General features: G+C 31.8%; 1 protein-coding gene across 2 annotated transcripts; it reads right to left on the reverse strand.

Moving 5' to 3' along the window:
• Positions 1-10,136: 10,136 nt before the first annotated feature.
• Positions 10,137-14,560, reverse strand: LOC137820511 (S-adenosyl-L-methionine-dependent methyltransferases superfamily protein). 2 transcript variants are annotated; one of them, XM_068624639.2, is made up of 10 exons: positions 14,275-14,560; positions 13,930-14,029; positions 13,121-13,187; positions 12,504-12,569; positions 11,903-11,996; positions 11,646-11,756; positions 11,373-11,473; positions 10,979-11,053; positions 10,798-10,890; positions 10,137-10,666 (listed from the first exon to the last, which is right to left on the reverse strand). In XM_068624639.2, the coding sequence occupies exons 2-10, from the start codon at positions 13,941-13,943 to the stop codon at positions 10,373-10,375; spliced, it is 915 nt and encodes a 304-aa protein (XP_068480740.1). In that variant the 5' UTR covers positions 13,944-14,029; positions 14,275-14,560; the 3' UTR covers positions 10,137-10,372. The 2 variants fall into 2 exon arrangements, with proteins under 2 accessions (XP_068480740.1, XP_090153173.1); XM_090297047.1 differs by having other exon boundaries at positions 11,646-11,767; positions 14,275-14,437.
• Positions 14,561-16,033: the final 1,473 nt, after the last annotated feature.

Here is a 16,033-nt window from a genome sequence, read left to right on the forward strand (position 1 = left end):
TTTTAATTTTGAATTTATAGGTCATGCCTTCGACACAATTTTTTGTTTGGAGGGAATTATTGAATAAACTATAAAGCAAAATATGCTTGATAGGGGGTCCAATTGAGCGATTCTTTTTGTGTTCTCTATGGAAGAGAGGAGGAGAGTCATCACACATACTTATATCCTGTAATATATCAAATACATCCCAAAACACATGTAATAAATGCATAGGGGTAAGTTTAGTGAATCATAACACTTTTCTAAATCATTTTGATCATTTCCACTATCTTAGCTTCAACAAAGAGGGTAATATTCTATGGAAAATTATGTGGGTTTCCAGCATTTGGTTTATTTGGAAACACATAAACAAGTTAGTTTTCAATCAAGCAAAGGTTGATGCAGAGGAAATATTAACCCTTGCACAGGTCCAATCGTGGACATGGATGAAAGATAAGGTAAAAAGTATCAATTTCTCTTACTTTGATTGGATCCAATGTCATATCTTATAGATCAATATGGCTACCAAACAAGTTAATTGAAAGTTTAAGTATATTTCTGCTCATCATAAATTTGTTATAGCCTAATTCTTCAATATCAAGTCCTAGAGATATCAGTATTGCTCTACAATGTCAAATTATGTTCTCCTTTCATTTAGTTAAAAGAAGAATTTGCCTGGTATATCTTTGCATATCTTTGTTGTTTTAAAGGACTAAACAAGGATTGAAGGTCTTTGTTATTTTGAAGAGTGATATAGCATTTGATAGGATCTAACAGAGCAAAATGTTTGATATTTTGATATTTCGAGGAGATTGGCTTTGCAAACAGAATAAGGGATCCTTAATAGCTTGAGAGCGGCAGGACATAGGCAAAATGAGAGTTATATATTCCATGCTTAAATATGTATTCTTAACTCATCTGATTGGTATTCCATCTCTATTCGTTGTATTTTTCTTTATGAGTTATCTTAAGATAAGTATTCTGGTTTTCTTCTGAGTTTATAGTTACAATTTTATGGCTTATTAATATATTATATATGTTTTAGTTGTGCATCACGTTCTTGTTCTAGTGTAATCTGTTGGGGAAGGTCTTTGTTGATGTAGGTAAGTGGCAACATTTATGCAATCATGGAAGGTGCAAAAATATAACCAAATGGAATAACATTCCTTAGAAAAGATCATATGAATGCTCTTACTGAAGTGGGTGAATAAAATTATGTTGTTGCTGGGGATGCTTAGTTTGCAGGCAAGAAACGTGAAGTGAGGGTAGCAATCCCTTTGGATGCAGAGCAGTTGTGTGGTGCAACATAACCTATGACTAAGGCTCATAAGGGACAAAACCTCACTATATTATGCTACTGGTATCTGGTCTGAAAACTGGCAGGTGTAGAATTGAACTTTTGTTGGACCAAGGATAAGGTACTCTACACAACCGTAGTTGAATGGTTGTAAAGGAAAGGATGTTATAGAATCCAAGCTGGAAAGTTTTAATAATACAATAGGATAGTTTTTATACAATTCTCTGGATTAGTTGTTGACTTTAATAATCTATCTTTTATGTTTTGTATAAGGGTTGAAACAATCCTAAAGTGCTCCTTTTAATTTTATTCATTTTTTGTTGAAAAAATAAAAATAAAAATGAGAGAGTCTATATCATGATGTTATTTTTTCATTACTCCCGTACTTAGGCCTGTTTACATGTATTTTAATATTTCTGTATGAGTTTATGTTGACAACATCTTAGATATAATACCTAGAAAACAAATTTTATTAAGTGTGTCGTTAAAACTTTCTCGGCTAAAATCCTCTTTAGAGAAAAAAGGTTGAGTGAGGAAAGAGTGCACCTTCGAAGCATGCAATATAAAGACAATACTAGCTCAAATAAAATTTTAGGTGAGTGGCATTCCAAGTCCTCGGTATTAGTCTACCGGATAGGTCCTCCAGCCTATAAGCTCCATTTTCCCTTCAATTTTTATCCAAAAGGCCCCCTCCTAGTAGCCTCCACACTAGGTCTTCATGATGGAAATTTCTCGATCAAACCTTGAAATTGTATCTTCTTGTCCTAACCATACATGTTTTGAGGCATTGTCTCAAAATTCAATGAATAAGTCCAAATTGGTTGTTAAGCTTTCACTATTCAACCTCAAGTCAAAGAGTTGTCTTCTTAATGAAGATTTTATGACCTCCATTGTGATCATGGTGTTCGTTTTGTATTTGAGGTTGTACGATGTTTCTTGGGTCTCTGACAGGGGTGTACACCGGTATGCCCACAAAAACTTCCAACAACTCCTTAGTCCACCTTCCTCTTGCTAAGCCCAGTTGCTTCTTAAGCTCATTAAGGATGACCTTATTTGCAAACTTCACATGTTCGTTTGTTTAGGGTGCTAACTAAACTCGTTACATGCATAATGACAAGTCCTTCGTAGAAACTTATCAATCCTCGGTCAGTGAACTGGTGGCTGTTATTTGTGATTTGTGACGATGATGTTGGAGATGTTATATCGACATATAACGTTTTTCCTTACAAAATTCTTAACTTTGTTAGCTGAAATGGTGGTTAGGGACTCAACCTCAATCTACTTCATGAAATAATCTACTGCAACCAATAAAAACTTGCATAGTCCTTTCTCGGGTGGGAAAGGTCCTATCAAATTCATTGCCAACATAGTGAAAGGCCATGGGGACAATATGTGATGCAGTTTGTCCAATTTACTTTGTTCCGAACTTGGCTATCAGTGTGTCAAAATAGTAAATGGATTGAACTAGGGAAGTGGTGAAAACTTGGCACATGAGGACGTCGTTCGTGGTGTACAAGCTCATTTGTGTCATGTAAACATCGATGTGTTTGTCAAGATCGCTCATTTTGTTGTATCGTCTATACTTAATCCTTTCCAACTTGAAGGCAATTGTGCTTCCATTATCTCGTCAATGAATAGATGTTGGCAGAATCCTCCCACTATTCATGAAGTGTTCAACCTATACTCGACTTTTTGGCTGGTAGCCTCAAGGGGTCAGGTGATGGTAGATGGGAAGGTTATCAGGGTCACTTTGGATGGAATATCGTGATCATATTCATTCTCGTGGTGGGCCTGGGACTCCTTGGCTAAATTTTTTCTCATATCCTCATTCTCTCACCTAAGGGCTTGGATCTCTTCCTCATTTGTTCTCCTCATCTCGGCCATCTCGTTCTGAAGGGCTAACTAGGGCTACATGGTCGTTTTCCATTGTCGCTCTTTGTCCGCTAGTTGTGTTCCTTATAGTTACCATAAAGTATTCTCAATCCTCCTTGACCTCACAATGGGCACCAATTATTCTTGTACGGGTCGGGAAGGTCTCGTCACTATAGTGCGAATATTTTCTAATGTGCATCTCCTATATGTATTTAGTCTGCGTTCTCTCCTAGGTCTTCTTCAGCCTTGATCAGAGTGGGAATACCTGAAAAAAATCCTCTGGAGCTCAAATTAAGATTCAATATTCAATTATTGAAGGAATAAAAGAATAATTATTAAAAAAAATACTTTCATGTAATAATGAAGACTAAAATTTATATTAATTTTTTTTAGGTGACTTATTTTTTAATTCAACGATGATTTGGGACTTAAACCATATTAAATAAATATTATTTATTGTTTAACTAGCGACATTAAGTTTTAATCCGTCTTGAAATATAAAAAATCAGTTTATACATCTTAAACGATGAATTCTAATTATTTTATAGTTTACTATTTAATAAATATATAAATATCATAGTATTTAGTTGTCTCTACCTATATACAACTTTACATATATATAAAAAAATAAAAACATTTCTTTCCAAAATTAATATAAGCACACCCTTGAATGGTAATAAACATAATCGACAACAAAAAAAAGTCATGAATATATGTCTATTACAATGTAGATATTGCCTTCCAATTTAATTTATTTATTATTGATAAAAAAAATATTGTGTTACTCCTTTGCTATGTAAAACTAATATTTTCACCCTTTAACTTTAATTTAGACCTCCTTGACGTATATCCTTGCCTGGTCCAAGTTTTTGCCTATAAAACACTTTGATTTAGGTTTCAGTTTAATTATTTTTAATCATTTAATTATACATTTTGCTTAGCTTAATTCATATAAAGGAATTTGTGTGTTTGGAAGAACCTCTCATTACAGTATATATTTTAAAACTTGAAATGTTTATCAGTAAAAGTATTACAAACATAATTAATAATCTTATTTTGTCCAAAATTATGAGATTTTTTAACGTTATTAATATTAGTAAGTATTTTGTAGATCTAATTTGTGTACCATCATACTTCTTCATGAAATGAAATATTTTGGGTAAAGAGATAATCTTATCCTTTTTTTATTATAAAAAAATAAATAAAATTAAAGGAACACTTAAGTATGTTTTTGAAGTGTGCAGGTGTTTTGATTAATGTTTGTAATTCTGTTGTTTATGATTTAGTTATATAAAACATATATTCCTTGTTTGAGAGGAAGAATATATTTTTTTAGAAAATATGATTGTTTTTTCTTGTAAAAGTGTAAAGTATCATTCAAATACTTCAAATAATTTAATTCATTCATTGTCGATAAAAAAAAAACATTTTAAAGGTGTTCAACCTTTATAAAAAATCACAAACCTCTAAAATTAATCACATATGTGAGTAACATGATTAAAAAAACTACTAAGAGATAGTACAAACTTTCATTTTTTTGATCAGTAAGAAAAAAAAAAAAATACGGACCACTTAATGGGTGGTTCAACCCTTTTACAAAATTAAAGAAAAACATACAACATCTCCCTCCAAAAGCTTACCACAAATGTCCTATTTGAGCAAATAAAAAACAAGCCAAGAAACTCTGAAATAAAGACACCTCAGAAACAACCTAACATCTTATCTCAACCTTCTAAAAAGCAAAAGGCCTAGAGTTTCAAACTCTCTTGATCTAATACGTACAAACCAAAGGATAAAGACACCAATCAGAATAAGAAAAGTATGCAGAGGTAAATTTATAAGTAACTTAAGACCATACCTTTAATTAAATCAATGAAAAATTTCAGAATGATCAATCATTTCACCTTTAAAAATGTGTTTATTCTTATCTTTTCAAATCTCACGAATAACTACATTAACAATACTAATCTTCATAGGCTAAGAGGTCTTCATAGGCTAAGAGGTATACCTGCTCTTAACCTAAATTCATAAACCAAACCCAAAACATGATGAACAACACTACCCTTTTATGTATATGAGCTCCCACAGAACATCAAAATAGCACAGGTTTGCCACATAGTCTAATGAAAGCATAGTATTTAAAAATTCACAAATCATAACTAATAAAGAAATGCATTTTTTAGTGGGATATGACTCTCACAGAGCTAATTTGAAAGCGAAGTTCCATGTAAAGCCTTTATCCTTAAAAAGAAATGAAACTTAACTATTTAAGTTTGTAAATAGATCTTTGGGATTTCTAAAAGCTAACACATATTGTATGCTTTAACTGGAAGTCTCAAACTTTTGGTAAATCAATTTCCTTATACAATTTAACATGTAAAACAATAAAAAGCTAATCAATTTCATGAGTTTTCACATGTGGTTTTAATTCTTGTAAAGATTGATATATCTCTTTATTATACTAGGGTTAGTTAAGTAAGTAGGCTAAAAATTCAGATTAACCTTTTGTCTGTATTCTTTTGTGTGTTTTTTTGGCTACGAAAGGTACATGTGTGATGCTTTACATGAGAATTATGTCATTTAGAAAGATGTATGATTTTGGTTCTATTTTTTTTTTAAATTATAAAGAAATTATAATATTTTCATGTAATAGGATTGTAACATACTTCACATTTATTTATTTTTTATTGATAAAAAAAATTCAAAAATAAACTTCTTCGAATTTTTAATAGAAGATTGGATATATACTACTTCTATATTATATATAGGTTGCATATGTGTGTGTTTTGTGAATTGATTTTACTTGAATCATTGAATGTAGACGAGGAAAAGTGTCCTAGTGGGTGCCATAAAGTAGAATTATTAAATGAATTAATAAAGCAATATCATAATCTCCGTTGGCAGACAGGGATTATTTAGGAAGATATATATGCTGCCTCTAAAGTTCCCTATCTCTTTTAGTAATTACCTTATTATCTGCATATAATGCCTGCATTTTGTTCTTAATTTTAGTCATTCATTCATACTACTTTTTCATAGTGCTTCTTACAGTACCAATTTTAGTTGACTTCTATCTATCAATTATCACACAATCATTGCCTTCATATCAACAAATCAAACTTTTTACCTTCCAAATATGTTCATACCCTTATCATAAAGTCAATCCATCTTATTTTCACCCACCCAATTCCATCCATTTCTTTTACGTATACTCAATTTTCTTCTAGCTTTTCAACCTCAAAACATAAGAGATTTGTTCATCAACCACAAAGACATTAAGTTCATGAAATTTTTTACATCTTTGAGAACTTTTGTTGTTGTTGCCCAATCAAAAGAATGTTGTAGTATACACACTCATTCATGTTTACACGCACATGCTAGCTACAATATAGACCCTAGGTCATTTTTTCTTCTTTTCCACGTTAACAAAAGTTTAATTAGTGAGGACTATAATTTGACGTCCAAAGAAAATGACTTCCTTTGTCTACTTCTTTCCAAGTGAAATTTTTGAATATTAATGGGTCATCATCTCACGACAAACTATATGGGCAAACATATGAATTGTTTATACAAATAGTAATTAATCATTCACCACGTGAAAGGTGTCATGTTTTTTGCTTCAATTATTTGGTGTAACTTATATATTACGGTGGTTATTTTTATGAGAAGTTCTCTTGAAAAATTATTATTTTTTTTTTCATTTCGTCCAAATTAATTACTTTCAAAAACGAGTTAGTCAAATTCGATCCATTTTCACATTTTGGAGGTTGATCAACCTGTGTTGACAATGGTAGTTAATAAGACTTTAGATTCAAAGATCCATATTAATAAACTATTATTGTCTTAACGCCCACTCTATGTTATTAAGATAGTAATGGGAATTTTTTTTTTTGTAAAATATTGATATATTTATAATTACTAGATAAATTTCTTATTTCTTTTGATATGATAAAAAGGGTCTTATTATAAGTTATATATATATATATATATATATATATATATATATATATATATATATAAAAGGTTGAATGTTGTGTCTTTTAGACAGCGTGATTTAACACTAATATATAAATATGAAAATTTTAACACGATATCAATCATTTTGTTACTGTGGTCTCAATTATATGAGAGAAGTTTATCCATATACATTGAAGTCAATGGATTTTAAAGTTATGTAAGATTAAATTATATATGTTAAAAGTTTGTACACATAAATTAAAATTTAAATGGTACTAAATTGACTCTAAAACAGCAAATGAAGCTACCCCTTTTTCAACGTTGTGTAGGTTGTAATCGTCTGGCATAAGTGTGACAACGATATCCATTTTTATTAATTTTGTACCTTTTGTTTGCACTGATTGTACCCGTGCCCTAATTTTAAAACTCCTCCTACACTGGTGCTGATCGATAGAATAGTATAAACTAAAACTTTCTCTATTTATCTTGTCTTGTATACCACTGAATTATGATTTAACATGTGTTAAACATACATTCTACAACTATCATAAATACACATATTTCTTAGGAGAAATCATAGTAAAAGCAACAAACAAAGACGTACGATGTATTGCCTCTGAATCCTGATGATTTTGGGTTGAAGTTGGAAGAATGAAGTAAACAAGTAATAGGAGTCACGAGGTAGGCTAGGGTTTTAGTTCACCAAGTTTGGTTGGTATATGATTATGATGTATGATGTGACAAAGGAATATTATTTTTATTTTGTGTCTTCTGGTAGTGTCTGGAACCCTCTTCGCATTATTATTAGGTTAACTTGCATTCAAACAAAGCAACATCTTAAATTGAAAGGGTGAAGTGCCCTGAAAAAGAAAATGAAAATGAGGGTTTGTGAAAGTTGAAGGAGAGAAAAAGTCAAAGAGGTCCTAACTACACTGAGATACGATGGACAAGAATATCCTGGTCGATTGAGTGAGGACAAGATTATGCAACATCTTAACTAATTTTGTATTATTAGTATCAATCATTTCATTTTTTTATTGTTAATAATAAGATTAGTAGAAGTTTTGTTTTCTGAGTCCCGTGACAAGGGTGGCAGTGGCAGAGACTCAGCCGCACGTGCGTGCACGCTCCTTTAACAGTAACGAGTCCTTAATCAATCACTTCATGCAGATAACAAATTGAAAACTGCTAGGTTTTAGTTTCCAAGTCCATTATTATAAAAACGTTGACCTTTCTTTTGTTTTCTCTCTCACTAGCTAGCTGCATAATTTGTGTCAGATTAAACAATGAAACTATAGTTATACCAATGGATCATAAATTTCCATTTGTTTGATGAGGTTGGTGAAGATTGGTTCCCTACTTTGAAATTTTGGAACCAGGTGGCCAATGGAGTGGTAGAAAAAGGACTAGCAATAGCTAAGAAACAGAAGGAGTCAAAGGAAGGGATAATGATTTGGTGGTGTTGACACTCTTGACAGCATGCAATTTCATGGTCCTTCTCCTTCTTCTTCTTCTTCTTCCTTTGCCTTGATTGATAAGTTAGCAGTTATATATCTGTTGTGTGGTCTATCACGTTAATCTCATGACATGACCCTCCTTCACCACTGCAGTTCATGATCACCTATCTGTCTTTTTATGACTTGTTTTCTGCCACAAGAATCAGTTTCCTTCATTCAAATTGCCCTTCTCTCACTACTTATTCTTTCCACGGTTTATTCAAACCACCTCTTTTCAAAACTACACTCACTTCAGCAAACCCTAAAATTATACAAAAATTAATTAGAATAATTTATTGGACTCGTACATAGAAGTTTTACCGATTTGATTTTTGTCCATGTTCACTTATTTTTATATATTCTTCACTTAGTCTTTATAAATATAATGTATTCTTAATTTGATATCAAATTGATCAACGTGTAATAACGGGCCATTAGTTTAATACTTGGTTAATTATTTTATTTTAATTGTTCGTTGAAAAATAAAATTCACTGTCACTGTGCCTGTCACTGTGCCTTAGTTTTCATAATCTAGTACAGAGTTGAATGCATTGTTATCTTCACACTCTAATAAAATTAATAAATTTAAGAATAATGATACATTTTCAACTATATTATAACTTTTAATATTATTATTTTAATATTTTTTATATTATTTAATTATTCTAACAGTATCATTTTCCTAAATTTATACAATCACAGTTTTAACATATACTGTTCTGTACTCTTTTAACTTTTTTTCTTTAATGACTACAATATTTTAAAAGCAGGTTCTCAAAATGATTGTAATCATTTCACACATAAATATGGAGGATGATATAAAGTTTTCTTTTTCTTTCTTTTTTCTGATGAACACAGTATTTTTAAAACCATAAATGGTTTTATGGTTATCAAAACATCATTTTCCTGTAATGATGTCATAACACCATAATAAATTTATACTTAACACTCAGTATTTTGTCCTCGTTCCTTTTCTCTCTCTTTATAATACAAAAGTTTACTACCAAATAATCTGAAGTACTCCTATTAGCACACTAATTAATTAATGTTTTATCTTTTGGATGCTGTGGAGAAAAGCAAGGATACTAGCACTTACCATACGAAACCCACGGAATCAGTCAGCAGAAGTTTTGCAAAAGCAAAAGCTTACCAGACAAATGTTTTCTGATTACCATATTTTGTTCAAAAGAACAATTAAATCACAGAGCTCTGATAAATATCTCTCTTACGTTGCATCATAAAGCTGTTTAGGTGGGGACACCGTCTCCACCATAAAGTGTCTCCTATGAGGTGTCATTGAGAAAGTTAATTAAAAGAACTTTCATGTTGATTAGATCATAGTTAAAGCAAATTTGTATGGATCTACCCAAAGATTCTCTCACGTTAAAGCTAACACAATGAACTTATTCTTAAGTTTATTTTTCTCTTGAGAAATTAAATAGGAAAGATTTTGGTTAATATCCATCAAGATTTGGACTTATACAAAAAGTGCCACAAACTGGGCTTGTTGAATATATGACAAAAAAAACTAGGACTTTGAAATGCTAGTTTGTGTTATATTCTATGTAGTACTTCATATGAATTCTATTACAGTGTGATGTCAGTATTTTCATTAAACATTGAACGTCAAGTAAACAAATGAACCAAAGTTAACAATTAAAATAGAGGGATCAAATTTTTAAAAAAAATGAACCAAACATAAACTTCAAGCATATGCAATGACTATCATATATTTTTACTATGACTAAATTTCTCAGAGCAACTCTCAAAATCAGGATATTTTTACATCTCGCAAAATCCTTGCAGCCATAGCTCCATACCTTCTGGCTTCCCAGTCACTAAGCTTTGCATTTTGCGAGATTGGCTTATTGTGATCCTCAACATTTTCTTCAACGAGACCAGATCCTTCTTCTACAACATTTCCCTCACTGTTTTTACCCTCCACAGCAGTTTCCGCATCAACTTTTTCAACAGTTGCCTCACCTGAGTTCTCTGTGCACTCTGCTGAATGTTTGAATCCCATAATGAAGAGTTGAATACTTGGATGTTGAAATGTCTCATCCATCTGCACAAAGTGAAGCCTTCAGAAGTAGTTAACCAAACTCACCTATTTGTTAACTTCAACTGAAAATAATATAGCTAATTTAAGACATACATGTAGCGATAAAACATAATTCATAAGAACATATAGCTTACCTTGGACTTCGAGACAGTCTTCACCTCGAAGTTTCTTTTCCACATCAGAAGCATCTTCTCATGGACACTTGTAGAGCGGATCTCAGAGCCCAACTTCATGAACAAATCCGAAACAAAATAATTATCCAAGTTTATCATAAGAAATATGTGCATAATTTAGTAGAAGAGTTGAATAACGTACCATAATTGTAGTCCTAGGTCCAGATAAAGCAAGTATTGTCTGTAATAGAGGTTCCAATAGATGCTCTACATAAACCTTAAAAGAAATACACCAAAACAAACAGAAACAGAGTGACAATCAATTTGTGAGTAATATACCAAAAACAGTTCCCAGTGCATTAGTCAATTTAATCTTTGAAATTACAACTAATAACAACTTATTACTTAAAATTATATTTTTAAAACTTCTCGGATTAAATTGACTAACGGTTAGAATGACCAATGTTGACAAATTTCAGGGATTAAAATCACATTTTTGTAATTTTTAGGAATTAATTTGATATATTGTTAATGAGTTAACTGTTAAGGGATATTCACTTCCACATTTCTTGCAGAAATGCCTGTTCTACACTTACAACATCAGTGCCAATAATGTAGTCAAATGGAGGACCCACAGCCTTAATGTGACTCTCGTCTCCCCACTGAAGTTCAGCAACCTTGATTGAACCAAATGACTCTAAAAGCAATTGATTTCCAAGTCAAATAATGCTATTTTTAAATCCACATACAGAATAACCAGAGATAGGTACAACCAGACAATTCAAAGATAAATATAAATAATTTAAAACAAATAAATAAATACATAAAGCAAATGGCAATGAGGATGGTTCAAAAGTATCAGATCAAACCAGGATTCTTTTGCATGACCCTTGAAATATTACGCTCAACATTTCTCTCCAACAATGGCAAAACCTCCTTTTGGTCTGTCACTATAACATCACACCCCAGCAAAGCCATGCCTGCAATGGAACTGCATATCAGACTAGGCATCAACCCCCAACCTAAGTACTGAAAGTAGGGTAAACTTTATAGACCAATTTCAAGAATATATAAGTAAGTACATTGATTCAATGAACTGATTTTAAACAACAATTTTAAAACTCACCAAAACCAGAAACACCACAGCCAGCTCCTAGTTCAATTACACGTTTTCCTTTAAGTTTAGCTGGGGAAAATCTCCCTCGTCTGCAATTCCGTTCCTGAAACAATATAAAGGTAATTTAGTAATATTACTCTATTACAAGGTAATCGAAACTAAAATAAATATTTAAAGAGCTTCATAACCTAGTTCATGGTTAAAGGATCTCATGTAAACTTAAGATCATGTCCCAAACAAAGAGAAAATGTGACTCATTTCCATTCATGTCATTTAATTTCCTCTTCCAACTTCTTACATTTTTAAAGGAAAGAGCTATGGCAATAAAGGTTATTTATATGCATTCACGGAAATTTTATTCATGCACAGTTTCAAGAATAAGTTCAAGTCCAAGGCTTATCTGTCAGGTCTGGACAGCTAATTTTTCATGTACATAGCAAATTACAAGGCACGCATCATCTATGCTTTAATAATTGAGAATCTAAAGAATATCGAATGAATTGGCTAATTTCAAAAGTTACATAAAAATACAGTTAGGATGTAACAGTTTTTTTCATTATGAAAAGGTTAAAAGGGCATTCCAGAAATGTGAGATGCACACATAACTTACAAGAAACTTAGCAAACACAAGTGATGCATCCCAAACTGTAGTCCCCAAGTGCTTGGAATTGGGATCCTATAAAAGAAATGATTGAATTGTCAGAGATTTCATAGAAACATACGTAAAAGGAACAAAAATCAGAAAACATTACAAGTATAAAAAATTATCAATTTCAACAAGTCATTGTCAAGTTAATGTCTACACTCTATAAGCTGAACAGTAAGAGAAGATCTCAGTCAACAACATATAATAATTTGTAGGCACATGGCACAATAGTCAGTCATCAATTCAAAAATTTATAATGCAGATCTCATCTCTACTGCTTATGCCCTAAATCTAACTGGAGGTTTTTTCTTCCCAAATACTTCGGGAATACTTACAAATAAAACAGTGTTAAAGTCTCTAGTGCATATTGAGTGGCCTTGATGCACTGACCTCATCTTAGCCAAATTACTTGCTCATTGTGAGCCATATCTTTCACTGCTTAACACTAACAGAGCCTAGAATTTTCTAAAAGGAGAAAGGTACAGTAAGCTAACAAAACTAAAGTTCAATGGGCCCATTGCAGAAAAGAACACCCTCCTTGAAGCACCCTCCAAACACGTGCTTTAAAAACAGTATAATACCTGAGAAAACTGCAACTCGTGGCCCAAAACCTCCAATGGCATCTCAAAAGTTGTTGGGGAATTTAACCTGGTAAAGCGATATTGAACATTATGAAACAAGTATTTATAATATGCAACAAATCCTAAAGAAGAATCATTCAATTGTCTTTACCAACAACCATTATATGTTCTGCATGTAAAAGTTACTGTACAACATTGTAAAGCTAGATATCACAGTATATGTTTTTCCCTAAACAGAAAAAAGTGATGTCTTAATTGTGCTGACAACTGTATGATGTATTGAATTATCGACTTAATAACAAGATGGGGGTGCGAGACTAAAGGTAAGGAAGCTAATCTAATGTGGTCAATCGATACAAATTCTACCAATTCATTGCAAACTTACAAGCCAGCATAACAAGAGGAAGTCAAATCTTCACAATCCATTCAAATGAAAGAAGCAGAACAGAAACAACTAAGTATTCAGAAAAGGCCAACTATGTTAATCTTTCAATCAATAATCGCTATCACACATCTCACAAAGCATTTAATTAGAAAAGACATCCATAGTTCCATGATCATTATAATTTAGTTTTAAATGACAAGTTGAAGAAAAACAAGCAGGTCAAGATATCATAACTAATGATCCATTACTGCACACAAAATAGAATTGGCAATACCAACAACAACAAAAACAGCCGACGCACACATTACATATACTAATTTTACTGTCAAGGTTCAGAGATACATTATATTAGTATTCGCGAGGAAATACACAATTTTAATTTTGTTTTCAACAGATAGATAACTAATTAAGAAGGAATGTATACCTGTCAGGCTCCATAAGATCACAGTCTTCAAAGAAAAATCCTTAATACGAAAAACGAATCTAGAAGACCTATCTCCACCTAAGGTCATGCGCCTAAATCACTGGCAAGGTAAAGAGAGGAAAAAGGTCACAGTATGGTAGTGACAAAAATTTAACTCCGAACAGATTTTTACAGGATTTTTCCCTAATCAAAACCCTAGTTTGTTGAAATCATTGAAGAAATTAATTCCACTATTTTAAGTGGTTTTTATCCAATTCAAAATATTTATCATGTTTAAAAAGAAACTATGAAGTAAAGTGAGGGGAAAAGAATAACAAAAAAGGAGATTGAGATGAGAGAGAGAACCGCGAAACGTGAAAGCTGAAAGCTGAAGTCAGAGTCTTTGAATTGGAACTATATGGTAGCAGACAGAGACACCCAAGAGGAGTAGAACTTCACCTTCGGATCAGCCAAGGTTTGATGTTTGCGCCACTCTTCAAACTCATGAGGTTTCATTCATATCTATTATGAAAATTTAAGGTTAATTTCACTTTATAAAAACCAATTTGGTAAGATAAGTATATTTTATATATTATAATTTCTCTTCAATTATTTTCTTTTGCTACTTCTTCTCATCTTTTTCTTTTCCACTTTCCTTCTAATCTTTTCCACCTCTTAAATCATTTCAAATTTTTTAATTCAGTAATTTTTTTTTTCATTATTTTCGGGACAAAAATTTGTGCCTCTATCCCTATTTATAAAATCATTTCAACTTTATTCATATCTTTGAAAAAACAACAGAAAACAATAAATTGTTAAGTAATACCTATTGTTCTTCTAAAATTACTTTATTATATTTAAAGTTAAAAAGGTTGAATGACGCTTTGATATCGGTGAATATTACATTTTCAGAGAAACTTTATGCTATTAATTTAAATATTTATGAATGTTTCATAGTAAAAACAGGTCAATTAATTACTGTATTTTCGAAAAAAAGTAATTAATGCATCATTCCATTATAAAAACATCTTAAAATAGGAATAAGGAAGGTACTCAAAATTATTTGGGGGCGTAATTAATAAAGCTCAATTTCATCGTACTATGAACAAATTGTTTATAGAATTATGTTGTTCAATTTTTGTTTGTAAACTTGTATTATTATTGAGAAATTTATTTTACATATTAATTTCTTTACCATATGGATATTTTGAAATTTAAATGGTTGGAAATCTCACGTCGACTAGATATTAGAGCATTTCATAGTATATAAGTGAGTGCAAACCTCACCTCATTGAGCCAGTTTTATGAGGTTGAGTTAGGCTTAAAGTCCACTTCTTAACATGGTATCAGAGCCTATCCTAACGAGTATTTGTTGGGTTTATTAGATCAGCCGCCATCGAGCCGTTATTTGACCACCCCCACAATGTTATGCAAAGACCAAACTGTCCCTATTATTTTTTAAAAATCCTAAAATGCACTTGAACTGTATTTATTTTTTTTCATTATGGATTATGGAATCTAGAAAAAATTTGGATTCACACTTCCAGTAAAACTTCGGATCCACCAATCTGTAATTCAAAATATGCATTTCACATTCAAAAATCCATCATTCAAAAAAAGCATTCCAGATCCACCAATCCGTAATAGAAATATGCATTCTGGATTCAGAAATCCATAAATAAATAAATAAAAGCATTCCAGATCTACCAATCCGTAACAGAATTAGGCTTCTGGATTCAGCAATCCAAAAATCAATAATTTATCAAAATTTGTTTCTGAAACACTCCCTCATCCGAAAAAAAAAATGATTCGATTCCGAATTGATGAATCCATAGCACACTCCCAAATCCCGATTTCCAGATATCACAATGTCCTTTTTCAAATAAAAGATCAAGGCCAGTTTTAGCATCTAGAAAATTGTGGGGTGCAGGAAGAAAAACCTAGGGGTGCAGGAAGAAGAAGCCTAGGTAGAATGATGACGCACAAAAAGTCCATGGCATTGCTGATAAATAAAACAAGACTCTTTCTTCCTACACCTCCATACCTTCTTGTGCCACCCCATACTAAATATGAAAATACCATTTTATCCTTTTTCTTTCACCCCCTTGAATTTGAAATAATAAGC

The sequence above is a fragment of the Phaseolus vulgaris genome, chromosome 11 (genome assembly GCF_051622355.1).
Source record: "Phaseolus vulgaris cultivar YP4 chromosome 11, ASM5162235v1, whole genome shotgun sequence".
Lineage (NCBI taxonomy): Eukaryota > Viridiplantae > Streptophyta > Magnoliopsida > Fabales > Fabaceae > Phaseolus > Phaseolus vulgaris.